The 27,999-nt window shown below is 44.0% G+C and overlaps 2 protein-coding genes across 2 annotated transcripts in view; one reads left to right on the top strand and one right to left on the bottom strand.

Annotated features, from left to right (window-relative positions):
- LOC143301787 (myogenesis-regulating glycosidase-like) overlaps window positions 1-27,999 on the bottom strand; it is a 93,496-nt gene that overhangs the window by 4,864 nt on the left and 60,633 nt on the right. The window contains exons 2-7 of the mRNA XM_076616178.1: window positions 14,665-14,710; window positions 9,569-9,739; window positions 6,863-6,990; window positions 5,891-6,580; window positions 2,752-2,961; window positions 1,201-1,450 (exon numbers count right to left, since the gene is read on the bottom strand). Of these exons, the coding sequence (XP_076472293.1) occupies window positions 1,201-1,450; window positions 2,752-2,961; window positions 5,891-6,580; window positions 6,863-6,990; window positions 9,569-9,739; window positions 14,665-14,710 (1,495 nt within the window). The remainder of the gene's footprint in view (window positions 1-1,200; window positions 1,451-2,751; window positions 2,962-5,890; window positions 6,581-6,862; window positions 6,991-9,568; window positions 9,740-14,664; window positions 14,711-27,999) is intronic.
- Window positions 20,549-27,999, top strand: part of LOC143301854 (uncharacterized) — a 102,146-nt gene continuing 94,695 nt past the window's right edge. Inside the window, exon 1 of the mRNA XM_076616270.1 lies at window positions 20,549-20,909. The gene's annotated coding sequence lies outside the window, so the exon portion shown is untranslated. The remainder of the gene's footprint in view (window positions 20,910-27,999) is intronic.

Raw genomic sequence — 27,999 nt, 5'->3', positions numbered from 1 at the left:
GCTGAGCCATGGTTCGAACGAGCGCGCTCAGATTCTCTCGCTTCCTACATGGACGCGTTACCTCTAGGCCATTACCTCTATGACGGTAGGATGAAAACGAGTGTAATTTCCGTATTCCATTTTTTCCCTCAATGAACAAGTGATGGCTGGTCCCCAGACAAGGTATTTAACGCCCTATCTCTCCCTCTCTCTCTCTCTACTCAGTCTCTCATTCTCCTTTAGATACGTAGTATTGCAAATATTCATGTATCCATGATTTGTACTGTGCATGCTGCATTGATTAATGATTTTTTTTTAACTGTTTTCTTTTCAAGGACTTGATCAACATTAAATAAAAGCACCGTCTTGCTGACTCTGTTACTCGAAGAATTTTTTTTTTTCAATTGAGTTCTCTTTCTCACCCATCTCTCACTCACACAGGTGCAAAGTCTTGAGTCGTTTTGCTCTAACAAACAGACTGACTGAGAAAAAAGACTAGATTATATTAGGTAGTTGGCTAGTTGGTAGGAAGGAAGACAGACTGATGGGTATAAGTACACAGGAAGGTAGGTAGATGGACATATAGGTAGGTGTGCAGGTAGATATATAGGTAGGTAGGAAAACAGACTGATGAGTATAAGTACAAAGGAAGGTAGGAAGATGGACATGTATGCATAGGCAGGTAGGTAGATGGACATATAGGTAGGTAGGTAGGTAATAGGAGGCCAGACTAGGTAGGTAGATGGACATGTATGCATTGCCAAATAGGTAGATGGACATATAGGTAGGTAGGTAGGTAATAGGAGGCCAGACTGGTAGGTAAAAGTACAGGCAGGTATATGGACTGGTATGCACAGACAGGTAGGCAGATCGACATATAGGTAGGTAGGTAGGTAATAGGAGGCCAGACTGGTGGGTAAAAGTACAAAGGTAGGCAGGTAGATGGACAGGTATGCACAGGCAGGTAGGCAGATCGGCATATAGGTAGGTAGGTAGGTAATAGGGGGCCAGACTGGTGGGTAAAAGTACAAAGGTAGGCAGGTAGATGGACAGGTATGCACAAGCAGGTAGTTAGAGGGACCTGTGCGGTCGGGTAGACTGTAAACAACAATTAAGAATTAACAGGTAGATGGACATAATAAGTAGGCAGGTAGGTAGGCAAGTAGGTAGATGAAGCGCCAGGTGTATGTTAGCAGGTAGACAGGTTGGCACATAACGTACCTGAACGCCATTTCCACGTACAGGCGGCTGAACTCGTCAGGGCTTTCCAAGGGCAGGTGCGTGGAGTACACCTTGGGCAGCCAGTTGGCCTCCCCCGCGTCATACTTGAAGGACGTCACGTTGTACACGTCGCGCAGGCGGCGCGTGCCGTTGAGGAACCAATCCACGGCCTCGGAGTTGGTGACGTCAAGATGCACGGTTCTTTTCCCTCGCCACCATGAGACCAGAGCCGGCAGATCACTGTCCACAGCTGTTTGTGGAGAACGGAGGGAGGTAGGGAGGCACAATTCGATGGAGATTATCATAATTATTATGTGGTGTAGTCGTAGTAGTAGTAGTAGTAGTAGTAGTAGTAGTAGCTTAATCACAGATTGACAGAAGTTTACAGTTGGGCCAACAGTATTTGTATTTGTATTCCTTTTTATCACAACAGATTTCTCTGTGTGAAATTCGGGCTGCTCTCCCCAGGGAGAGCGCGTCGCTACACTACAGCGCCACCCATTTTTTTGTATTTTTTCCTGCTTGCAGTTTTATTTGTTTTTCCTGTCGAAGTGGATTTTTTACAGAATTTTGCCAGGAACAACCCTTTTGTTGCCGTGGGTTCTTTTTACGTGCGCTAAGTGTATGCTGCACACGGGACCTCGGTTTATCGTCTCATCCGAATGACTAGCGTCCAGACCACCACTCAAGGTCTAATGGAGGGGGAGAAAATATCGGCGGCTGAGCCGTGATTCGAACCAGCGCCCTCAGATTCTCTCGCTTCCTAGGCGGACGCGTTACCTCTAGGCCACCACTCCACTGTAAAGTGAGAGCCCTATCATCAATGGTTCCTCCATTGCAATGGGAAGTCATTTACAGCTTAGTCTTTTGTGAAGGACTATGACTCTCAAACTAGGAGGCAAAATTGCACTGGCTTTTTTGTGCTGCAGCCTTGGGGGCTAGTTGGCCTTTAGGAACCACCCTAACGCCGACTGTCCTAAAAACCCTCTTGGTCGAGAGAGTAGGGGATGTAACTTGGGCAAGTCGCTCTCCACTATAATCATATTCTAGCCCAAATAGTCGGGACAGCAGTTGCCTCCTCTGCTGTTCTGATTGTCATAGTTGAACACGACTGACTATCATACATACAGTTGAGTTGTAGTAATAGTAGTAGTAGTAGTAGTATTACATGGTGAATTTCATCACACGACAATGACTGATTATCTTCTCCCGTAGTCCTAGGTTCCGATAAACTTCCATATTCACCCACTTTAAGATAAATAAATAATTGGGAAAAAAAGTGTGTGAGTATGCAGTTTACAAAGTGAAACTATGAACACCGCCAATATAGGAAGCAGTATGTTAAAACATACATTTCCTCTGTCGGTAACACCAATGTAAGAGACACGGTGGCATAAACTAATTTCTCACAGACATCAAGCGAACAAGAATGAAAGAAACACGTCACACACACGCGTAGATACACACACACACACACACACCACACCACCACCCACCACCACTATTAACAACAACATCAACAAACAAACAAACAAACAATACGAACCTAACCTTTGACAACATAACCATTGCGAATCGCGTGTTCCGCTGCCTGAGAGTCCAGGTTCATAAAGGGGTGCATCCACACGGAAACACGGAAACCCATCTGCGTCAGCTGTGTGATGAGGCCTTTAGCGTCAGGAAATTTCTCTTGGTTGAAATCCATGTCGCCGTATTTCGGCGTCCAATCGTCGTCAATTTCCAGCTGGGAGTAAGGAAGGCCTGGGGGAAATAAATAAATAAATAAAAAGTCATATAAAAAAGATAATAAGATGGAGGAAAATAAAATCAGACAGGCAAGCGCTATCCCGCTATCAGTAGTAGTAGTAGTGGTAGTAGTAGTAGTAGTAGTAGACAGGCAAGCGCTATCCCGCTATCAGTAGTAGTAGTAGTAGTGGTGGTGGTGGTTGTGGTGGTAGACAGGCAAGCGCTATCCCGCTATCAGTAGTAGTAGTAGTAGTAGTAGTAGTAGTAGTAGTAGTGGTAGACAAGCAAGCGCTATCCCGCTATCAGTAGTAGTAGTAGCAGACAAGCAAGCGCTATCCCGCTATCAGTAGTAGTAGTAGTAGACAGGCAAGCGCTATCCCGCTATCAGTAGTAGTAGTAGTAGACAGGCAAGCGCTATCCCGCTATCAGTAGTAGTAATAGTAGACAGGCAAGCGCTATCCCGCTATCAGTAGTAGTAGTAGTAGACAGGCAAGCGCTATCCCGCTATCAGTAGTAGTAGTAGTAGACAGGCAAGCGCTATCCCGCTATCAGTAGTAGTAATAGTAGACAGGCAAGCGCTATCCCGCTATCAGTAGTAGTAGTAGTAGACAGGCAAGCGCTATCCCGCTATCAGTAGTAGTAGTAGACAGGCAAGCGCTATTCCGCTATCAGTAGTAGTAATAGTAGACAGGCAAGCGCTATTCCGCTATCAGTAGTAGTAATAGTAGACAGGCAAGCGCTATCCCGCTATCAGTAGTAGTAGTAGTAGACAGGCAAGCGCTATTCCGCTATCAGTAGTAGTAATAGTAGACAGGCAAGCGCTATTCCGCTATCAGTAGTAGTAATAGTAGACAGGCAAGCGCTATTCCGCTATCAGTAGTAGTAATAGTAGACAGGCAAGCGCTATCCCGCTATCAGTAGTAGTAGTAGTAGACAGGCAAGCGCTATTCCGCTATCAGTAGTAGTAATAGTAGACAGGCAAGCGCTATCCCGCTATCAGTAGTAGTAGTAGTGGTAGTAGTAGTAGAAGACAGCCAAGCGCTATCCCGCTATCAGTAGTAGTAGTAGTAGACAGGCAAGCGCTATCCCGCTATCATTAGTAGTAGTAGCAGCAGCAGCAGCAGCAGCAGCAGACAGGCAAGCGCTATCAGTAGTAGTAGTAGTAGACAGGCAAGCGCTATCCCGCTATCATTAGTAGTAGTAGTAGACAGGCAAGCGCTATCCCGCTATCAGTACTACTAGTAGAAGTAGTAGTACCGGGTGGTAGCAACAGCAGAGAGACAAGCGCTATCCCGCTATCAGTAGTAGTAGCAGTAGTTGTAGTAGGCAGGTACCCGCTATCATTATTATTATTGTTACTACTACTAGTAGTATATTATTATTATTATCATCATATCATCATCATCATTATTGTTTCTTTGGTACAGAAACACACACACACACACACACACACACACACACACACACACACACGTAGTGAGACAGGTGGGATGTTTTTGCACGATAACTGGACATAATTCCAGTCAACTTGATTATATCAGAAGAGAAATTCAGATCAATGTGATCGTGATGCTAACGTTTAGACTGACACAATAAATAAATATTAATAAAAACAGACAAAAAACAAACAAACAAACAAAAAACCAATGTGATAGGGTAAGCTTGGTGGCGAGGGTATTAATTTATTATTTGAGATATAAAGAATTCAAAACACTTCCTTGCTCACAAGCGCCAAGTGGTAACAAAGTACACTTGGTGGTAAAGGGCTGTTGTTTAGGGATGGATTTAATTTGGATAAAAGAATTGAAACATTAAAGAGGATAATTTTGGATCTATTTTGTGATGGATCTTTATCCTGTCGGCGACGCCACTATTGTGGCCGAGTACCCGATTGGTATATGTTATAATAAAGGGGTACGGTACAAAAGAACTAACTGAATGATGATTTAACTCTCTCCATACGAACGGCGAAAGAGAAGACGTTAACAGCGTTTCACCCCAATTACCACCATCAAAGTATTGCAAGTGGAAGGCTCTCATACTGAAGAGGTGACTGTTGACAAAGAATACCACAAGTCTGACGACGGAAGCTAAAGGATAGGTCATTGAGACACCCACTGGACATCCGAGGGGTCTGTGTAGAGGAGAAGAGAGGACTGACCGTACTGAGTGAGTTAAAGGATAGAAAAGAATAGAAAAGAATCCCCGCGCAGGCCAGGAACATATAGAGGCCAGTCACAAAAGGGTTGTTCTATTGCTTCTATTCCCTCTTCTCCTCATCCTTGTTTTATCTCTTCTTCTTCTCTTCATTTATTCCTATTTTCTCATAACTATTGTAAATAAAACAACAGAAAAACCCTTTTGTGACTGGCCTCTATATTATGTTCCTGGCCTGCGCGGGGATTCTTTTCTATTCTTTTCTATCCTTTAAATCATCATTCAGTTAGTTCTTTTGTACCGTACCCCTGTATTATAACCCACCTCTTCCCAAAATAGCCTCCCTTGCCTGCCCTTCCTTGTCTTTAGTTTCTACAGTTTTAGAGTTATGCCTGCGTGTGAATGACTGGTGCTAAAGCGCTTTGATTTGTCTCTGCACAAGATTCAGCGCTATATAAATACCATTATCATTATTATATACCACTCGGGTACTCGGCTACATAAGAAAGAAGCAAAACAAAAAGCAAATCAAATGACGTGTACGTGATCAACAACTCACATACAGTTACAGCTGGGATGCAAGTGTTTGTTTTTTCTCGAATGGTTCGCTGCGATGTGTGTTGTTGTTGTTGGTGGTGGTGGTGGTGCTGGTGGTGGTGGTGGTGTGGTGTGTGTGTGTATGTGTGTGTGTCCCTCTCTCTCTCTCTCTCTCTAGTGACCCCTCACCATGATTAAGTACACATTAAAGAAGCTGACGGATTCAGTCATGCAGTGCCCAACAACTCACCACTGTCCAGTATCTTGTTAGCGAACTCCAGCACCAAACTCTGGTTCACGGGCCCTTTGTACATGGCCCACGTGGACCAGATGGCGCCCCTGAACAGGTATTCCGCGGGGATGTCCCTCGGCCTCGGCACGTGCAGCGCCGTCATGTGACTATGCAAATCTCTGACGTCAGACCCTTGACAAATCTGATACCTCAAGACAGGCAGAGAGTTGCTGGGGTTATGGTAAGGGTAGCCCCGTCGATCGTATTTGGCCGCCAAGCACAGCAAACCGTCCCCGCTTTGATTGAAACTCAAGTGCAGCGGCACCTCAGGGTGGACGTAAACCCCGAACCCGTTTGAGGAAACGAAAAAGCGTTCCAGGACGTCCCCGTACTGTTTGGCCCAGGCGTCGCCCGTGACGTAGGGCGCCATGTTTTGCTGAACGTCGTTCAAGGGCCAGAACTGGTTGTAGTCTTCGAAGCCGCCGTACCAATGGGCTTCTCTCAGACTGTAGCAGTCTTGCAGGACCTGCGTGACGCATGTTTGAGCCCTCCACGTGACGTCATAGCAAACGACGTCATCATTGGTGACGTCATGTGATGCGGGGTGTTGGTGGTGGTGGTGGCGGGAGATGTGCAGAGTTCTGTCCCCTGGCCACTCGTAACAGATGTCATCGTCTCGCGTTGTGTCGTGGCAGTCTCTGACATTACCTGGGGGGTGGGGGTCGTGGGGAGGGGGGAGGGGATGAATAAACAAAATTATGATGAATTATGGATCATGCTTCCCACCACCACACACACACATAAACACCCCCCTACTCCTATCCTCCCACCCTCTCCTCCTCCCCCCCCCCCCCACACACACACACGTGACAGACGCGCGCACTGCACGCGCTCGCACATACCGAGAAAGAGAGAGAGGGTGGTGGTGGTGGTGGTGGTGGTGGAAGGTGGGGATGGAGATAGAAAGTGAGAGGAGAGAGCAGCATATACCTGGTTCCGAAATATTCATTCCCATCTCAGCAACATTGGTGACCTCCCCTGCTTTGGACCGTATCGTCAACTGTGTTTTCTCCCTTTCCACCCGGATGTGAAGAGTTCTTCCGAAAGAAGCCTCGTATCTGTCATGAAAAAAAAGAAAAAAAAAGAAGAAAATGTGTGTGTGTGTGTGTGTGTGTGTGTGTGGTGTGTGTCTGGTGTGTGTGTGTGTGTGTGTGTGTGTGTGTGTGTGTGTGTGTAGCCTATACAGAGAGAGAGAGAGAGAGATCCATATATAATCAGGCTCAATGCTCAGCTTCATTTCACAGATTGACATAAGCACACAGATTGACCAACAGCAAAGTGAGAGCTACATGATCAATGGTTTCTCCACTGATTGCAATAGGAAGTCATTTACAGCTTAGTCTTTTCGTGAAGGACTATGACTCTCAAACTTGGAGGCAAAATTGCACTGGCTCTTTGTGCTGCAGCCTTGGGTTGCTTGTTGGCCTTTGCCAGGAACCATCCCACAGCCGTCGACTGTCCTAAAAACCCTCTTGGCCGAGAGAGGGGGGATGTAACTTGGGCAAGACACTCTCTCCACTGTAATCAAATTCTAGCCCGGATAGTCGGGACAGCAGGTGCCTCCTCTGCAGTTCTGATGGTCATAGTCGGACACGACTGGCTGTCATACAAGAACGCAAGAATTTTATTGAAAAGGCCATATGACCCGTTACAACAGATCGTGCGGACAATGTCAGAGCGAACATTTGTTATAGTATACTATGAACATAAAAAAGAAAAAGAAAAAAAAAAGCATTAACGACGTCGGTTTCCATAATAAACGTATCTTCCAATGTCATGGAGGCAATGCTCGTCTTGCATCAAATGCTGAAACCTAGTCATCGACGGATAAAGCGTGTATTTTTTTTAGGAATATACTTCTGTCGTTAGTCATTCAATTCTGTGCGGTGGAAAAGAAGATGCAGTTCCGTTTCTATAGCATTGTGGCAGAATGAACATATGAGGTCTTGCTCTGATACAGCAGTGTGACGTTTTTTGTGTGTCTGACTATCATACAGATATATAATAAAACAAACCTCACCAGTTTGTGTTTGACACATGACAGAAACAGACAGGACCTAGGTATACATGAAGACGGCCGCAACAATTGAGCGGTCTGAGCATTTGACCTGCACTGTCTGAGGGTCCTGAGTTCGATCCCGCTGCTGACGCTTGGTGCATGGGTTAAAGCCGGTGGAGGTTTTTTCTGATATCCCAGGTCAACAGATGCTGCACCCAGACCTGCTGATGCCCTGTAATTCCTTTCGTGTGTATTCCAATGGTAGAAGATCAAATACGCACGTTCGTAATCCATGTCATCAGTATTCGTTGGGTTATGGAAACACGAACATACGTATGTATCCAGTATGCACCCCCCCCGAAATCGGAGTTTGGCTGCCTTCATGGTGGGGGTAAGAACGTAAAAGCCCCACTTGTACGCACACGGAAAAGACGCCGCACGAGCACACACACACACGCGCGCGCGCGCGCGCGCACACACACACGCACTCATGCACGCGCATGCACAAACACACACATGCACGACAGGCACGCACTTTGCTTCAACCTGTCCCAGTATCTTCGTTACTCTCTCAGTGATTCCTCCACCCCCACCCCTACCCCCACCTCCCACCGCCACCTCTCTCTTTCTAACCTCTACCCTCTTTCTCCCACCCCACCCTTTTTGTCTCTGTCTCCATTCTTTTTCTCCATTCCCCACCCCCACCACCTCCCCTCATCCTTCCCCCCTTCCTCTTTCTTTCCCCCACCACCCCGTCCTTTCTACCATTCCTCTATCTCACTCTCTTTCTCACGCTCGCTCTCTCTCCTCTCTCTCTCACTCTTTCTCGCTCGCTCGCTCTCCTTTCTCTCTCACGCTCTCTCTCTCTCATTCACTCACTCTCTCTCTCGCTCTCTCTCGCTCTCGCTCTCTCTCTCTCTCGCTCTCTCTCGCTCGCTCCCTCTCTCTCCTCTCTCTCCCCCTCCATCCCTCCCCCCATCTCTCTCTCTCTGTCCCTCTCCTCTTCCTCTGTCTCTCCCTTCCCTCTCTCTCTCTCCCCTCCGTCCCTCTTTCTGTATGACCCCCTGTCTTCCTCCCCCTTTCTACCCCTCTCTCTCTTTCTCTCTCTATCTCTCTCTGTCTGTCTCTCTCCCCTCCCTCCCTCCCTTTCTCTCTCTCTCTCACACACACTCTCTTACTCACTTTTACTCTCTCTCTCTCTCTCTCTCTCTCTTACTCTCACTCTCTCTCTCTTACTCACTCTCCCTTCCCTCCCTCTCTCTCCCCTCCGTCCCTCTTTCTGTCTGGCACTCTCTCGTCCTCCCCCTTCCTACCTCTCTCCCTCTTTCTCTCTCTGTGTCTCTCTCCCCTCCCTCTCTCTCTCTCTCCCTCCCTTTCTCTCCCCCTCTCTCCCTAAACCACTCTCCCTCCCCATCCCTCCCTCCCGGCTCTCTCTCTCTCTGCCACCCTCCCTCTCTCGTCTCTGTTCTCCCGTCTCTCCTCCCCCCCCCCCCACCTCTCTCTATGTCTCTCCCTCTCCCTTCTCTTCTCCCCCTCTCTCCCTGTGTCTTTCCCTCCCTCCCCACCTCCGTCCTTATCCTCCTACCCCCACCCTCCCATCTCTCTCACCACATTCCACTGTTATCAAAAGTACTCACGGCGCTCCACTGCAAATAACATCAACATCGTCGTTATCGTCGTTGTCGTCATCAGACAGTTTCCAGGACAGTATCCCCACCAGCGTCCCGACGACGATGACGATGAGAACGACAAAGACTATCAGCCAGCGACCGCTCAGCTGGCGTGCGATGCTCATGTTGAAAAGGCTCCTGCAGTAATGTTGAAAAAGACTGTGACTCTCAAACTAGGAGGTAAAATTGCACTGGCTCTTAGTGCAGTAGCCTTAATTCAGTTGGAGGTTAGTTGGCCTTTCGGTACCATCCCAATGCCGACTGTCCTAACACCCAGGCCCAACCCTCGTAGAACAAACGTAGGGTCTACATACCTACAGGTTCCACCTTCACCATACGCATACTTACATTTATGTATCATTCACACACACACACACACACACACACACACACACACACACACACACACACACACACACCGCAGCAGTGATTTCGTCCCGGTGAATAAGCACACACTTGGCGGATACCAACACTGAAGAATAACTTCTCCAACTTCAGTGTCAAGGAGGCTTCAAAACGTGCAGACTGATCCATATACGCTACACCAAACCTGGTTGGAAAAAAAAAGAAAAAGAAAAATAGAAATCGCCGGAACAGATGCCAGGTCAAGGCCTTGGGAGCTCTGGGAATGTGTAAAACAGGAGTCTAAAATAAATGAAACAAGTTGCATAAACTGAGATCAGTACATCCACTGAAACAATTATCATGGTATAAGTCAACTGGTTGAAATATTTAAACAAAAATTAGTCATGAACATGAAGGATACATAGACTGCCGGCAACTGATTGAATTATGATAATTATCATGAACAAGAAAGATACGTGGACAGCAACTGAGTGAAACAAAATAATCATCATAGAAATGAAGCAAACAAGGTGAACTGACTGAAAAAAAACAACAAAAAACAAAAACGAAGTATGGCTGGGTACATGGCTGAGTTTATGGTCGTACACGTAAAAGCCCACTCGTGTTTATATACTACGAGTGAACGTGGGAGTTGCAACCCACGAACGAAGAAAAAGATGAGGAAATAACAAAAAAATAATAGTCAGTTTCTTACCCGTCTGAACAAAACAACTCGCTGAACGTTAATGGGGAAGATCGAGTTTAGTTTTGTTTCGCCAAACGTTGTAAGATTTCTCCAGTCTCAAAACACGTCAGTCCGTCAGGGAAGAACCGTGACAGAATCAAGATTAGGCGTTGGTGCCGGACGCAGGCATCTGCTTGGCAGATGTGGTGTAGCGTATATGGATTTGTCCGAACGCAGTGACGCCTCCTTGAGCTACTGAAACTGAAACTGAAACTGCCGGACGCAGTTCTGATCCAGAGTTCAATAGTGATCAGAGTTCGAGGCCCCGTTTCGGCAGGGTGCTGTGTCTGACCATGCGAAAGGGCACTTAACTCCGATGTTTTTTTGTCACAGTTTTGTATTTTTTCCCCTCACTCGATCCACTCGACAGGTGTGACTGGGTATACCTGACTTCCTTCCTTCCTTCCTTCCTTCCTTCCTTCCGTAGAGTGATCACAGTCAATACCTGACTATTCTATCTCTGACTTCAGCGAGTTGCCTCCGTCAACCGACGGAAGGTTCAAAACGGCGGAAGGAGAGGACTGGGCCCTGCTTTGCTATACTACTGACCGAACCCAGGGCATGATATAAACTCACTGTACCGAAGGTTGTAAAACTGAGGCGATGGAACCTTTTAACTCTCTCCATACGAACGGCGAAAGAGACGACGTTAACAGCGTTTCACCCCAATTACCATCATCAAAATATTGCAAGCGGAAGGCTCTTATACTGAAGAGGTGAATGTTGACAAAGAATACCACAATTCTGACGACGGAAGCTAAAGGTTGGGTCGTTCAGACACACACTGGACATCCGAGGGGTCTGTGTAGAGGAGGAGAGAGGACTGGCCGTACTGAGTGAGTTAACCGTATAACCAACTGAGATACATGAGAACGCGTTTTACGTCCACTGAGGCCGAGACAAGTTTAAAGCTGTGTAAACACACACTATAGCACGCCACACGGCAAGACTGGTCATGTATGTAGATAAGGAATCCGAGCCCTTTTAGTTCTCAGATCCCAGTTAGTAATTAGTTGTGAGTGACAGTGTTTACTTTGACGGACAGTGTCCCGGCCGGGCTGCGGTGGGTAAGCAGGTAGGTAGATAGGTAGGTAGGTAGATAGGTAGGCAGGTAGGTAGGTAGGTTCGGTTTGGAGGAGAGGGGTGTCCCGGCTGCTGTGGGTAGGTAGATAGGTAGGTTGGAAGGTAAGTAGGTTCGGTTTGGAGGAGAGGGGTGTCCCGCCACGGTGGGTAGGTAGGTAGATAGGTAGGTAGGTAAGTAGGTTCGGTTTGGAGGAGAGGGGTGGAGTCTGAGGTGGGTAGGTAGGTAGATAGGTAGGTAGGTAGGTAGGTTCGGTTTGGAGGAGAGGGGTGGAGTCTGAGGTGGGTAGGTAGGTAGGTAGGTAAGTAGGTTCGGTTTGGAGGAGAGGGGTGGGGTCTGAGGTGAGGGGTGGATGTGGGGTAGGGCGGGGGCGGGAGGGGGGGTCGGGGGGGGGGGCGGCTGAGGGAAGGTGGGGTTGGGAGTTGCTTGTTGATTTCATTTCATTTGGCAGTACGATTCAAGTACAAGACATGGTCTGCGTTTCAATGAGGACTGATTCAAAGCGTACCGGATTCAGTGTGTGTGTGTGTGTGTGTGTGTGTGTGTGTGTGTGTGTGTGTGTGTGTGTCAGTGTGCCGGTATGCCGGTCAGTGTGTCATTGCCGTGACTAAGTGTGACGGTGTGTCACCGTCGACGCCGTGCCGTGTATGTGTCAGTGTGTGTGTGCAGTGTAACACACACACGCACACACACACACACACACACACACACACACACACACACACACACACACACACACACACACACACACACACACACACACACACACACACACAACACGCACTGAAGTCGATCTGTCCACTTTCGTCACATGTAGACATTTTTCGGCCCACGGTGCACAACAACGACATTTGTATCACAAGACTTGTCTCCCTTCATAAGATCCGGAATGAAACCAAACTTCCTGACCGAACACTGATAATATTTAAGATGCTTCCTGCAGAACAGAATCGTGTAGAATTTAAGTTATGCGGATTTCTGTCACATTGTTGCCTTCTTGATTATGTACCACCAAATCGTACACGGTGTTTTTGATTGCATACAAATTTTGCAATGTGTATCACAACAATCGTTTGTGGTTTGGAGCTGGCCCCTTGAATACTGACATTTCTCTGAACGTTTCCATGTTCATTCACTCCTGCTTGTGCGCAATAAGTAGGATGTTGGAAGAGGGTGTCGGTGATGGTCAGTCCATGCTGCACACAGAGCGAGAGCAAAAGCAGTCCGTTGGAGTTGCACTTGCCAGTGCCGTGCTGTCCTAGGACTTTTGGCCACGAGGAGAAGTGCACGCTGACGCGGACATTGAAATCCCCAAGGATGACCAGCCTGTCCTGTCTGTCTACCGCTGAACTGGTGCGGCTGAGCTCCTCGTAGAAAGCTTCCTTGGTGTCATCAGGGTTGGTCATCGTCGGGGCATAGCAGCTGATGACTGCAGAGAAGCGATCCTCGGACAGCTTCAGACGTAGGGTCATCAGCCTATCGTTTATCCCACATGGAAGGCTATCAAGCTGTCGTGCAAGTTTGGTTTGTATGGCAAAGCCCACGCCTGAGGTTCTTGGGGTGCCATCTGGCTTCCCAATGCAGTTGAAGGTGTAGCCTCCTCAACTTCCACCAGCTGGGTTTCACTGGCAAACCTGGTTTCGCCCAGGGCTGTTATGTCCACCTGGTAGCGATCAAGCATTCTAGCAATGAGCGCTGTGCGCCTTTCTGGTCTTTCGTCTCTGTCTAAAAGGGTGCGAACATTCCAGGCACCCAGAGTCAGGGCATGACTCCTGGTTCTTTTCTTCTGTTGTTTTCGACCACTAGTGTTGGATGTCCAAGTAGGTGCGGCTTCCTACTAGGTACTAGGCAAGGCAGGCTTTGTTTAGGGATCCTTTTATCTCCCCTTCCCCATGTGGGGAGAGCAGTGCCGTCCCTAAAAAGGGCTGCTCTGACGCTGTGGAAGGATACGGGCGCCGCATCTGCCCCAGTCTATGGCGGACGACCATCACCCCACAGCCGCCTGCATGCAAAGTCGTGACTAGGAACTGCCAGCAGCATCCTGTGCCTGTCCCCGTTACCGCTTCTCCATCACCGCAGGGCTTGGGAAAGCTGGGTGTTGAAGGGCTAGCCCGTCGTTCAGACATTAGCCTGGTTGTCTGACCAGCACAGGTGACTTTTATTTTTAGTGAAGAGGAGTTGTGCAGTCCCTTCCCCACTCTCTCGCCTACCGACGCTCACAGTCCCACAGGTGCAGATACTGCCACGTGTTGAACGGCCTCGGCGGGTGCAGGTTTTTTCTTCGGAGTTCCATCTCTTAGGAGGATTTCCAGCCAAGGATAAGAGCTCCCCCCTGCCCTTTGGTCATCCTCTTCCACCTTAAGTTTGATTTTTAAGTGTTGGCTTTTGGTTTCTCACTTTCATGTGTTTCTGGCTTACACATGTTCTACTTTTTGTGTTATTTCTTGCATTTTGAATTCATGTTTCTGGTTAAAAGTTTACATTTCTTTGAAGTTTCAGATTACTGTGCTATCTTTAAACAGTCATGGGCACGCGCGCACATACACACACACACTGTGGCACATACACACTAATGCGCGCGCATACACACACACACACACACAGAATCGATCACATGTAGTATTTTTCTGATTCCCCCCCCCCCCCCGTCGCCCCCCCCCCCCCCCCCCCCCCCACACACACACATACACACACACCCCACCCTCCCCCGCCCCGGCCGAGTTGTAAAGTCATACAAAGGCCGGAAATAACTATAACCCCCACCCCCACCCCCACCCCCCAACGCCCATCACCACCACCACCACCCTCCCAACACACACACCCCTCCCAAGAAATACATACATGAAATGAAACTAAGATAATATGCGCGTAGGTTGTATTCAATTCACTGACTTCAGACGTTTTGCTGACGTCATTTCCTTTGTCGCTCTGCCCACACCTGTCAAGATGGGGACCACACACTGAGGTTCGTTCACACCTTGATGGGAAACATCCCCCTCACACACACACACACACACACACACACACACACACACACACACACACACAGATGACAGTGAAAGACATATGAGATCACTATCATCACACACACACGCGCGGCACACAATTACACACGCACACACTAACAAACATAACACACACACACACACACACACACACAATCTTCCTCTGTGTGTGTGTGTGTGTGTGTGTGTGTGTGTGTGTGTGTGTGTGTGTACTGATGTGTGTGTGTCAGTGTGTGTGTGCACGCGTGCGTGTATGTGTGGTGTGTGTGTGCGGCCATATGCCTGCGAGTGTGCATTTGATTTGTTCAAATGAGAAGGCTTGACACCCACCCACGCACCCGCCTACCCATCCACCCACCAACCACAAACACACGCACACACACACACACACACACACACACACTTACTCACACACACACACACACACACACACACACACACACACACACACACACACACACTGTGAGACCGTAGAGGATGAGACTTGAACTAAGACATGAAAAGGAAAAGCAAGACAGTAAGGTAGAACGGACTGAACATCAGTATATATGTATGTATGTATGTATGCATGTATGTGTATGTTGTTTTTTTCTCAACAGTGCCGAATACAAGCAATTATCAGTCAATCAGTGACTTGTCAGTGCTTGTGTGAGCGCGTGCGTGTGCGTGCGTGCGTGTGTGTGTGTGTGTGTGTGTACGCGCGCGTGTGCGAGTGCGAGTGCCGGAGCGCGTGCATGTTTGGGAGAGAGTTCGAGAATCAGTGCATGGAAGTTCAATCAAAAGAGCGTACAGGGGAGGCTATCCCCGTCGAAATCATATTCTGTTGTTTATCTGCCTTGGTTTGCTCCCTTTGGCTGAAATTAGGGGGTGGGGTGGGGTGGGGGGGGGGGAAGGGGGAGGAAGTAGCACATAATTATATCCCCAGGAATCTCCATAACCTCGGATATAGTTGTTTTTTTCATTCTTTACATTTTTTTTTTCCTTTTAAGTCTGTTTATTAAGGCTACCTCTTTTCAATTTCTGATTGTTTTTGGGGCTTTTTTTGAAACCTCCCTACTTCAACCGATCCAAATCTCCCTCTCCATCGAGGTCTGTCTGTCTCTCAGCCATTCTTTTCTTTCTCCTCCTCCTCATGTTGTCGTCTCCTTATTATCTATCTCTCTCGCCATCTCTCTCATCTTTTTTTTTTTTCTTTTTTTTCTTTTTTACAGTCGTTTTCACCATTCTTCTTCTACGTCAGTCGTCGTCATCGTCGTTTTCTTTTTCTTTGTGGCTAAGACACGGCGAGTTGTTTGCATTCAGACTGAGCACAGTTCATGACGATATAATTATTTTTTTGGTGGTATCTTTCAGGTGTCTGTGTGGCACAGTTGGTTGGGCGCCGAGCTGGCAATCAACATGTTGTGAGTTCGAATCCTGGACTCGAAGTAATAAAAAAAAAAAATAAATAAATAAATAAATAAAGTAATTAAAAAAACCACACATGCATATGCACGCCTGGAAAAATTGGTAAAGAAAAGAGACATTCAGTGACTGGCATAAGGAGAGACAGACACTAAGAGAAAAAAAGAGGAGAGACAGACAGTGTGAGATAAAAAGAAGGTGAGACAGACACTGTGTGAGAGACAGTAGGGGAGAGAGAGACAGACACTGAGTGAGAGACAGTAGGAAGGGACAGACAGACACTGAGTGAGAGTAGGAGAGAGTGAGAGACAGTATGGGGAGAGAGACAGACACCGAGTGAGAGACAGACACTGTGTGAGAGACAGTAGCGGAGGAGAGAGACAGACACTGTGTGAGAGACAGTAGGGGGGAGAGACAGACACTGTGTGAGAGACAGTAGGGGGGAGAGACAGACACTGTGTGAGAGACAGTAGGGGGGTCAGACAGACACTGGGGGACAGACAGTAGGGGAGGAGAGAGACAGACACTGTGTGAGAGACAGTAGGGGAGGAGAGAGACAGACACTCTGTGAGAGACAGTAGGGGGAGAGAGACAGACACTGAGTGAGAGAGAATAGGGGGAGAGACAGACACTCTGTGAGAGACAGTAGGGAGGGGAGAGACAGACACTGAGTGAGAGACAGTAGGAGGGGACAGACAGACACTGAGTGAGAGTAGGAGAGAGTGAGAGACAGTATGGGGAGAGAGACAGACACTGAGTGAGAGACAGTAGGGGGGAGAGACAGACACTCTGGGAGAGAAGAGAAATAGGAGGAGAGACAGTAGGGGGGAGAGACAGACACTCTGGGAGAGAAGAGAAATAGGAGGAGAGACAGTAGGGGGGAGAGACAGACACTCTGGGAGAGAAGTAGGAGGAGAGACAGTAGGGGGGAGAGACAGACACTCTGGGAGAGAAGTGGGGGGAGAGACAGATGGAGAGACAGACACTGAGTGTGAGACAAAAGGGGGATGGGAGATAGATAGGTAGTCAAGTGACAAACCATAGCCAGTGAGAGACATAGCAAAACATCATCAGTTTTTACTTTTTTAGCAATACTTACCCCGCCAGGCGAAAAACTAGAAAAGAGCGGGGGGGGGAAAAAAAAAAAAAAAAAAAGGGCTCAGTGAAGCCCACGATGGAAAGCGGAAATTGAGTTGCACAGCACGTGCGTGTGGACAAAGTAGACAGAGGTGTGTGTGTGTGCGCGTACGTGCGTGCATGCGCGCGTGCCAGTGCCTGCGTGTGTGTCACAGAGTGTGTGTGTGTGTGTGTTAGACGTGTGTGTCTGTGTCTGTGTGTGTGTGTGAGTGAGTGAGTGTGCGCACGTCGTTGTCCGGCAGTGTGCGTGTGTGTGTGTGCGTGCGGCGCGCGCATGCATGTGTGCCGCCTTTGTGTGCGCGCGCGTGCCGGGGTGTGCGTGTTCTGTGTTCGTGTGTATGAGAAAGAGAGCCGCGGACTTGAGAGGACGGGGGGGAGAGAGAGAGAGAGAGAGAAAGAGAGAGAGCCTAGCGGAGAGAGAGGAACGGAGGAAGACTTATTGAAACTAAAGGAAAAAAAACTTGACTCGATAACAAGGAGTTTCATATCGCTGATCGTAGAAAATTTAAGTGACAAAAGAAAGTCAAACGCACACACATACACACACCCCGGGGATTTTAAACGAAAATTGTGTCACTTGAAGAGCACATGCGTGGTCACACTCAGTAGACAGGTACGGCGTGTGTGTGTGTGTGTGTGTGTGTGTGTGTGTGTGTGTGTGTGTGTGTGTGTGTCACGGTGTGTGTGTGTGCGCGCGCGCCTCTGTGTGTGTGTCAGTGTGTGTGTGTGAGAGCCGTGCGCGCGCGTGCGCCGCGGCGTGTCTATGTGTGCGCGCGCGCCGCGTGCCATTGCCTGCGTACGTGTGTGTGCCAGTATGTGTACGTGTCACACTGAGCCGGTGTGTATGTCAGTGTGTGCGTGCGCACGTCGTTGTCAGTGTGTGTGTGTAGTCGGTGTGCGCGCGCGTGTGCACGCATGTGTGCCTGTGTTTGCGTGCGCTTTCCGGTGTCAGTGTGCGCGGTCCATGTTCGTGTGTATCAGTGAGAGAGAGATACTGACTTGACAGGGGGTGTGGGAAGGTAGGGGGTGGGGGGAAGGGGGTGGGGGGGGGGGAAGAGGGAGTAATTAAAGAGACTAATTAGTGAAACAACAACAAAAAAAAAAAATTGAATCAGATGACTCGATAACAAACCATTTCGTATCGTTGATTATAGAAAACTTAAGTGACGAAACTGAGAAAGTTAAACACATACACAGAAACGGAAAATAAAGTCCAAACAAACAAACGAAAAACAAAGGTAAACTGCTCGTGACAGCTGCTGTCGGCTGGCGTGCACTTATACTAAGCGCAACTTGACTGACCCACAGCTTTTCGGAAGCTGTATCCACGTGAATACTGCATGATTGCTTCATGTTTACGAACAACCTGCAGTTTTCAAAAACTGCTGCGGAAACGTACGTTACACCGTTAAAAAAAAAAGAAACAAACCGTTTCTCCTCTGATTAAAACTACATCTAAAACGTGTTGGTCAGAATCAACGACTGTATGGAAAGTAAATCATATCTTTCTTTCTTCCGACGCCGGAACCATTCTGCAACTGATTCTTTCTTTCGTTCACCACGTACGGCAGAAAAAGTGATACTATGGAAAATACGTTCGATTCAATTTTATTCAAACACTCAAAGCTGAACATTTTGTTCAGTGCGCTGACAGTCAAGTTAGTCCATGGTTAGAGCTTTTGTGACCCCGTCAATTCTGCTATGCGAACGTTTTTTGAGCGACTGGAGAGCTACTGAATTTTTCAGTATTTTGACCTGAAAGTAGGTCATTTGTTCTGTGCCAAGTAGGGACGGCTTATTTACCAATCTTGCAACATGGTTCGCTGGCGGACCAGTGACTATATGCAAAGATACTGTGAAATATAGAAACTCGTGTGTTTGCGTACACGAAACGAACAGAAAACTGTCATTTTGTTGTTGTTGTTTTTGTTGTTATTCTTATCATATGTAAAAAAGTAAAAGTAATAATATTGATGACGATGATTATGATAAGAATGAAAATAAGTTACACACAATGCACATAAACAACACACACATACACACGAGAGCACCTATATAATGGTTGTATTTGTTGTCATTGTATAATTTGGTTTGTTATATGAATTATGCTATACTATGTTTTAGGCTTATCTATCACTGTATTTACCTATTCTTGATTGTTCATTTGTTTTCAATGTTTGTATGTTTAATCGTTTCATCACCTGATTTTTCTCTCGCTCTCTATGCATATACTATGCATACTATGTATAATAATTCATTTAATTTTAGTTTATCAATTTGTCTATATCTATTTATCTAGTTATCTTATCTGTTTGGATGCTGCCAAACTACATGGTAATGCAGTTTTTCACAGCCTGAATTTTACATAGAGATATCACAACACCGGCAACACCACACAGCACAGACAATACAATACAGTACGTCATAATGCACTGACTACACTAAATTACAATATGATACGATACAATACAATACAATACAACATGATACAATACAATACAATGCAATACATTAGAGAGACAGACAGACAGACAGAGAGAATAACGGAGGTGATTAAGACGAACCATAGCAATCACCGTAGTAACAGAAGGGCCAGGCATTTTAATGCCCAGGTCACATTGTCTTTTTACATTCATTTTATGTTTCGTCTAATAGGGTTATTTGTTGAGAGTATATTGTATACCGCTGTCGTAAAATATTAAATTGTTACTTATCATCAAAATCCATACATTTTCGTTTTAACTTTAAATTGCAATCAAGAAAAAACTTGAAAGTGTTAGCGTATCTCAAACCACTACATCTCTCTCTCTCTCTTTCTCTCTCCCTCCCGCCCCCCATCAGGCCCCCACCCCCCTCCTCGCCCCCTCCCCCCCCACCCCCACCCCCCTTGTGGTTTAGTTAAAAAGATCCATTCATAAGTATGCGAAATGAATAAATTGCTCGGGTCATGAAAAAACAACAACAACGTTTGTACTAAATCGGTTGTAATCGCTCATTTGACACAGAGTCGAATACCTTTCTAAAGAAAGCCCAAGCAGACAATATCAAAAAGCCGTATCGACTCCCTCTCAAACTTACTTTCCGACCCGCCCTCGCTCATTCTTTCCCTCTGCCACTCGCAGCTTTGAAACGATTGCCAGTGTCGTGGCTGCTATGAACATAGTTACAAATCCCCAAATCTGCGACTGCTCTCATTTGGCGCAACTCCGTCTTGGCAGGGTCATTCGGAAGCCATTTTCTGGCGAGGAAACCAAAGCACCGATGATACAGTTTGTTGTGATTGTGAACGCTTGTTGTTCTGGTTCAGAGACCGACTGACAGCCAGAACGCTATTAAAACGTTGTCCTTTCATTTTTCTGGTGTATTGGGACCTGTGTTTTTTTTCTTCAGTACATTTTCCGCAGTGGATTTGTGGCGGTGTTTGAAGAGCAGCCGACACACAGAAGCGCTTGCTCTGTTTGGCCTTGACACCGTAAAATGCATTCTTGGAACAAACATCGCCGTGTGTGAGTGTATGTGTGTGACTGCCTGAACATGTAGTTAATTGCACAGATGCGCATTCCTTCGGGAGGAGATTGTAAACAACATTTTGTAAGTATCTTTTGCACCTTATTTTGAATCTTTTTATAAAGTTAACATAATTTTAGAAATAATGTTTTGTACCAGCATTGGATAATATGAAATCCGTGACCGCACTGCCTTCTGCACACAGCGTAGTAGACACCTGATGTTTCGTCGAGTTATGCAGCATGCAGGAGCTGTTGCACGCGACATGTTTTGAGTGGATGAAATCAAGTTTCAAATATCTGTTTGAGGAAGTTGAATTTCACAATCTGTTATTGAGGATGAGGCTTGAGGCTTGAGCATGAAGCTCAACGACGAAAGAAAACAGTTGATAGTTAAGGTATTTTTCGTCTGGTTTGAACATCCATAGAGCTCTGATTTTCAGCCTTGGTGGAGGCTGTTTGTAAATCAGAGAAGTAGACACACAGGGTTAATTGATGCCAGTTGTTGATTTTTATTTTCATCTTTTCTAATTTTTCAAAATTTGTCCATTCCGTTGTCTGTCTCTCTCTCTCTCTCTCTTTCTCTCTCTCACACACACACACACACACACACACACACACACACACACACACACACACACACATATGCTGTCCGTTTGATTTGCATACACACCATATCTGTGCACTTGTGCACACATATATGTATGTCAGTTGGCAGGTGCATTACTTAAAAAAAAGGGGGGGAAAGTTTTTACTGCATATTTCATGCAGTTTGTGTGACTGTCCGGTACTTAGTATATATTATTTTTATTCGACCCCTTATCTAGAATTTGACAAATTTTAGTACAAAGCTGCCATGCAGTATTCTAATTTCTCAGTCATGTCGAGCAGTCAATTGCATGACTGTGCGGTACTTAGTATATATTATTTTTATTCGACCCCTTATCTAGAATTTGACAAATTTTAGTACAAAGCTGCCATGCAGTATTCTAATTTCTCAGTCATGTCGAGCAGTCAGTTGCTCACACAAATACGTGATATGAACAAATATTGTAATCATTTGTATGGCCGTTCCATTGTGTAAATGCTTGATTACTCTTTTTTTTGTTTTGTTAATTTATCTAACTTGAAAATAAAAACATACTTTTTTCTTTTCTTTATTTCCTGATGCTGGGGTGGGGGGTTAAAAAGAGACTTGAGACACAAGATTTCTTATGTATAAATTGTATTTTGCACTTTTAAACACAAAGTGGCAAAACACACACACACACACACACACACACACACACACACACAAGCAGGCAGGTAGATGGGGTGGATGGGCACTGGAGTGTGCACACAGACTAGAGTGTATGAAAAAAAAAAAATTTGTTCAACTTCTTGCAGTGTGCAGCTTTGTATGATTTTTTTTTTTTCAGTCACCGAGAGAAGTTTACTAATTATTTTTTCTTTTTGTTACAGAGTGCTTTATATTTAGAATTTTTTGTTGTTGTAAAATTTGTTGTTGCTTATTGAATGTACCTTCTGAAAAAGCAATTTTGACTTTGATGTACACACACACATGCACACACGTACACACATTCACCCACCCCCACACCCACATTCTCTTGATATAATACAGCCTGACGTACAAGACAAGTAATATATAATATACATGTACATCTTTGATGATTAATCCAGAGATTGCATTCTTCAAAGTTACCTTCTTACAGTCTACCACTAATTCTGATAGTACCAGCTGAATTTCTTCAAAGGCTGCTTTTGCTGTGCAGAAGATCTCTATTTCTTTTACTACTAAATAATAGCTTAGAAAACTGATAAGTAATGTTGAAGCTGTCCAGTAAGAAGATAAGGTGCTGTCTTGATGATGGTAGAATTATATGGGTATTTTTTAATAAATTATCAATTTAACATTTGTTGTTAACATTTTTTGTCGTGTGTAGGGGTGTATGTACACTACCACAGGTTCTGTGTTATACCAGCTAAAGACTATTGGAACTGAGAAAGTTCCGTGTGCCAATTAGCAGAATAAGTCAAAGTTTCTTTCTGTAGACAACTGCATCAATGTCAAGTTTATTCTGAAAAATAAAACTAAAAGTCTTGATGTTTAACAGTAATTTTTTGGTTTGCATATCTTCATGCTTGTTCAGTTGGATACATGTTTAAAATCATCTAGAAATTTTACTTATTCAAAAATCTGAACTGTAATGATTTTTTATCTGGAAAATAAAACGAGTCTTTGGTGGTTTCATGAAAAGGTTACATTTTGGGGAAGTTTTTATTACTTATAATGCCAGTTGGACATGGATTTCTAGTCATTTTAAAGATATACTTTTTATATTTTACTAAGACTAGTGAGAGTAAGAGTAAGCAAACTCCCAAATAGAGACTCACTCACTCAGAGAGAGAGAAAGTGTGTACATGTGTGTTGGTGTATGTGTGTATATTTTGTGTGTGTGTGTGTTTGTGTAAGTGCACACATGTGGAGAAAAATTGAAAGAGAGAAAATGACAGAGAGATAGAGACAGTCAGGATTGTCAGAGACAGAGAACTTTAAGCAGAGCAAACCAATAGGCCTAGTTTGCATCAGTTTGACATGGTAAGTATATGTAACACCAAACATGGAGTATAATACAAACTCCTCCTATATGAACTACTGGTGATTAATTATTTAGTAAAAATGTACTTTTGGGGCATTAACCCATCATGCACAGAGAGGGTGCTCCCAACAGGTTCACTCCTGTTCAGCCTTTTGTTGATAAGAATTTTATTTTATTTCCATTAAGACTACAACAGTACAAGTCTATTTTTAGGATTTGTGGAATGTATGATTTCTAAAGATATAATTTAACTAAGTTTATCCTTTAGGTGTATAGATATATATCTGTATCTATATCTGTCTATCTATCTATCTATCTATATATGTGTGTGTGTGTGTGTGTGTGTGTGTGTGTGTGTGTGTGTGTGTGTGCCAGCATTGAAACCTGTTTGTGAGTGGTTATAAATTTGTGCACACGTGTGTTTGGTGCGTGTGTGTTGTCAGAGCAGATAAAGAAACGAATCTATAGGACAATGACTTCACCAATGAAAAAGCAGTGGGGACATTATTTGTCCTCTTCAGCAATTAAATGATCACACATTCTTAACTCTCAAAATGACACTGGTGTACATGTGTGTATGTATCCCTGTGTGTAAGAATATACGTGTGTGTGCTGAAATTTTTATCTGAGAAATATATATATATATATATATATATATATATATATATATATATATATATAGTTTGTACAGTTTTAAACTTGTTAAACAAATGCACGCATATTTGTTATAATGTTAATTCAAGCGTTGTATTATTAATGGCCGACATTTGAAGTGGACTGCCAGTGTTAAGTGCCTTCAGGCATTCACACAGCTGTCAAATTTAAACACAGTCTTGAGTTGTCGTAATGTGTGAAGTAATATAAATATTTTGTGTGTGCGTGTGTGTGTTAATGGCCATTAAAAAGTGTTACTTTACTCTTACTGGGTGTTTTTAAGGGTTCATTTCATTTTGTTTTATTTTTATTTGTAGTTTTTTGAGGGCATGCAATTGTTAACTAATGTTATGCTGTGTTTGGAACGGAAGAGGAGTTTCACTATAAAGAAAGTTTATACTTTATGTTAACATTAGCGTGTGTGCACAGTGCTTCACAGAAGAAATTTTAAAAAAAAGAAAAAAAGGCCTTTTTTGAAAGTGGGTTTGAGAGAGAGAGGGGGATGGGGGGGGAAGAAAGGACTTTTTTGAAGGTAGGTTAGAGAGAGAGAGGGGGTGGGTGGGGTGGTGAAACTGTGGGGAGGGGAAGGGGTAGTGGAAATGAGGGTTTTTTTTTTTTTTTTTTAAGATACATTTTTTTTTAAGTGGGGCAGGAGGAGGGGGATATGGGGGTTGGGGGGGGGGGGGGTGAGGGGGCATGAGTGGATTCACACTTTTTGGAGAGAGAAAAAAAAAGGTGGAGCCTACTTCTTTGTGAGACCCTGAGAGACAGAATGTGTGTTTGAGAGAGGGGGGGGGAGAGGTAGAAGGAGATATTGTATGAGAGACTTGTGACTTTGTGTGCAGAGTATCTGGTTACTTTCAGTGTAACTTAACAGAGCAGGAAACAAGAGGGGTGTGTGTGTGTGTGTGTGTGTGTGTGTGTGTGTGTGTGTGTCCTGAGGTTCTCACACTTCCACACAGTCAAGGGTTCCCCCCCCAACATCCCCCCACCCCCTCCTTTCCCCAACCTGCCCCTCCTCCACCCCCACTACCTTGTTATGTTATGATGTGGCCTTGTGTGGCCTGGTATCCAGTTACTGGACTGCAGACAGACATGTACACAGCTTGTGCTGGGAAAGAAGTTTACCACTGTGAGTTACACAACTTTCATTTTATTTTTTATTTTTACAAAAAAAAATTTTGCGGGGTGGGTGGGGAGGTAGGCTAGGAGTGGAAGTTGGTTTTGTATACTTGAGTCAACTGAAATGGGCTCTTGTATTTTTTTTTGTTTCACCCAGCTGTTTATAATAGATTACAAGTTTTCTGGTTGTATCTAATGTATACATGTTGTTTGTGGTTGTGACTATGAGTGTTGTGCATACATGCATATGTATATACATATATATATATATATATATATATATATATATATATAAACATAGAAATGGTCTGTGTTTTGAGGTATAGTATGATAAATGAGGTGTGATATATATATATACATACATATATATATATATAATAATATAATAATATATATATATATATATATATATATATAATATATATATATATGAAATGCACTCATACAGGTCTATGTTTGTTCATTTATGCAGGTCCAGTTTTTCAGTGCATTCATGGATTGATGGAATGATTTCTTTTGTATAATATTTACAAGTTCATTGATTTATCAGTATGTTAATCTTTTCAATTATTAGTAAAGCCAGTCATTTAGTGATTTATTTCACTTTGTTTTCATTGGTCTTTTTTTCTCTTTTTTTTCTCTTTTTTTTTTTGGTCCTTTTTCTCCATAGCTTTAGTGAATGGTTCATATAGAATCAAACAGTATTTTAATTCAAATTGTTGTTTTTTTGGGGTGGGGGGGGGGGGGGTGTCTCTTTGAAAATATCTCTCTCCTTTAATCATTATTACTACTATTAATGTATTATTATTCATGATAATATTCATATTCTTCTTCTTCTCCTCCTCTTCTTCTTTTTATTATTATTATGTAACTTGAGGCAGATCTATACATGAAAACAAGACCTTTTTAATTTGAATGCTGTTTTGATATTTTGCATCTTTGATGTTTGAAGGAGTTGAATTACGCCCAGAAATCTTAAAAAGCAGATGAAAAAAAGCCAACCAAACTCTTTTCATTTGTTTACCTGACTGATACGAAATATGTGTATGAAATATTGATTGTATAAGTTTTTCAATTGTTTGGTGATTAAAAGTGATAGAACAGGTATGATATACAGACACTCTTGTTAAACAGTTAATCTTAATGTAGTACACAGTACATCTATATACAAGCACATGCGCATGCGCGCGCACACACACACACACACACACACCTGTCCACACACATTCACACACACATTCTCTCTCTCACTCACACCCACCCACCCATCCAGGCATACACACACACACACACACACACACACACACGAACAGAAACGAGGAAGAAGAATAGTTCTCGGAAGAGGTGGACGGTGGGTAGAGCAGTAATTGTGTGAACTGATGAAATACAGATATTCACTCATTGATCATTTGACTTTGTTAATGCTTCTGGGAATACAAGGAAAGGGATTTTCCAGAGTGTTTGTTCCTTCTTCTTTTCATTTTGAAGTTTCTCACATCCTGTCAAATTTCCCACCACTGAATTGGTCTGGGATTTTTTAGTCTGACAGTTTTCCCCAGACCAGGTTGTATTTTTATTTATTTTTTTTTTTTAATATATTTTTTTTTGTGAGATAAATTGTTGGTGATAAATTTTCAGAAGTTTTATTATGAACTCATTCACGGAATGGATGCAACTCCCACGTACACTCTTAGTCTTATGCATTCACGAGTGGACTTTTGCTTGTATAAAAATAACAGTTTTCACCCCTGCTAGATAGGCAGCCATACTCTGTTTTGGGGGGATTTTCAGAACTGGTCACTTGGTGTGTCTGGGTTTGTTTGTTTGTTTGTTTTTTTTGTTTTTTTGTTTTTTTTGTTTTTGTTTTTTAGTTTCTGAAATGATTTGTTCAGTTAGTAGGGTTGTTTTACTTGGTTAATTTTGGAATGTGGACCATATATATATATATATATATATATATATATATATATAAAATATGAATCAGAATATGTGCAGATTGAGCTGTTTGATGGTGTTGATTCTGAATTGAGAAAAAGAATGTATAAACCGTTCAGTGGTATGGTGGTTTGAATTGTTTAAATGACATCAGAAAAATGCCCTTATTTATTTTATGTTGAATTGATTTAATGGCCAGAACTTGTAAACAGCATGAAGGATACTGATTGATCATGTGATGAAAGACGCTTTTACTTAGCTGATAACGATAGTGACACAGTGTGTGAATTTACTTCTTAGAATTGTCATTCATCTAATTAAGTAACTTTAGTAAGTGATGTTCACTATCTGAGAAGATTTTAAAGACGTTTCTTTGTGTGAAATATGAAATTTACTTTAGTAAGTGATGTTCACTATCTGAGAAGATTTTAAAGACGTTTCTTTGTGTGAAATATGAAATTTATGTGTGCCAACTGCCTTGGAAAAAAGAAAGAAAAAGGAAAACAAAACAAAAATGGGGGAAAAAAAAGAAGAAGAAAACCCCACCAAAATCATTAAAATAGAGAATGGAATGTGGAAACTTGAAGAAGAATTAAGACTTTGTACGCTGTTTTATTAAAATGACTAAAGCCACAAAGTTCTTGGCAAAACTGGGGAAGTTTGTTATTTTCTGTTTAGCTTGTAAAATACTGTTGCAGATACTGAACGGTACAATGATTTGATTTTCCCTGCAGTACAACAGAATAGTGTAAAATATATATAAATCCTAAACTGTTGTGGTTGTTCATAATGATCATGTAATGCATGAATTAACATCATAAAACAAGCATGAAATCTGTCAGGAAGTTTTCCTCTGAAGTATAA

Source organism: Babylonia areolata, chromosome 28, assembly GCF_041734735.1.
Source record: "Babylonia areolata isolate BAREFJ2019XMU chromosome 28, ASM4173473v1, whole genome shotgun sequence".
Lineage (NCBI taxonomy): Eukaryota > Metazoa > Mollusca > Gastropoda > Neogastropoda > Buccinidae > Babylonia > Babylonia areolata.
This window is presented reverse-complemented; position numbering and strand designations above follow the sequence as displayed.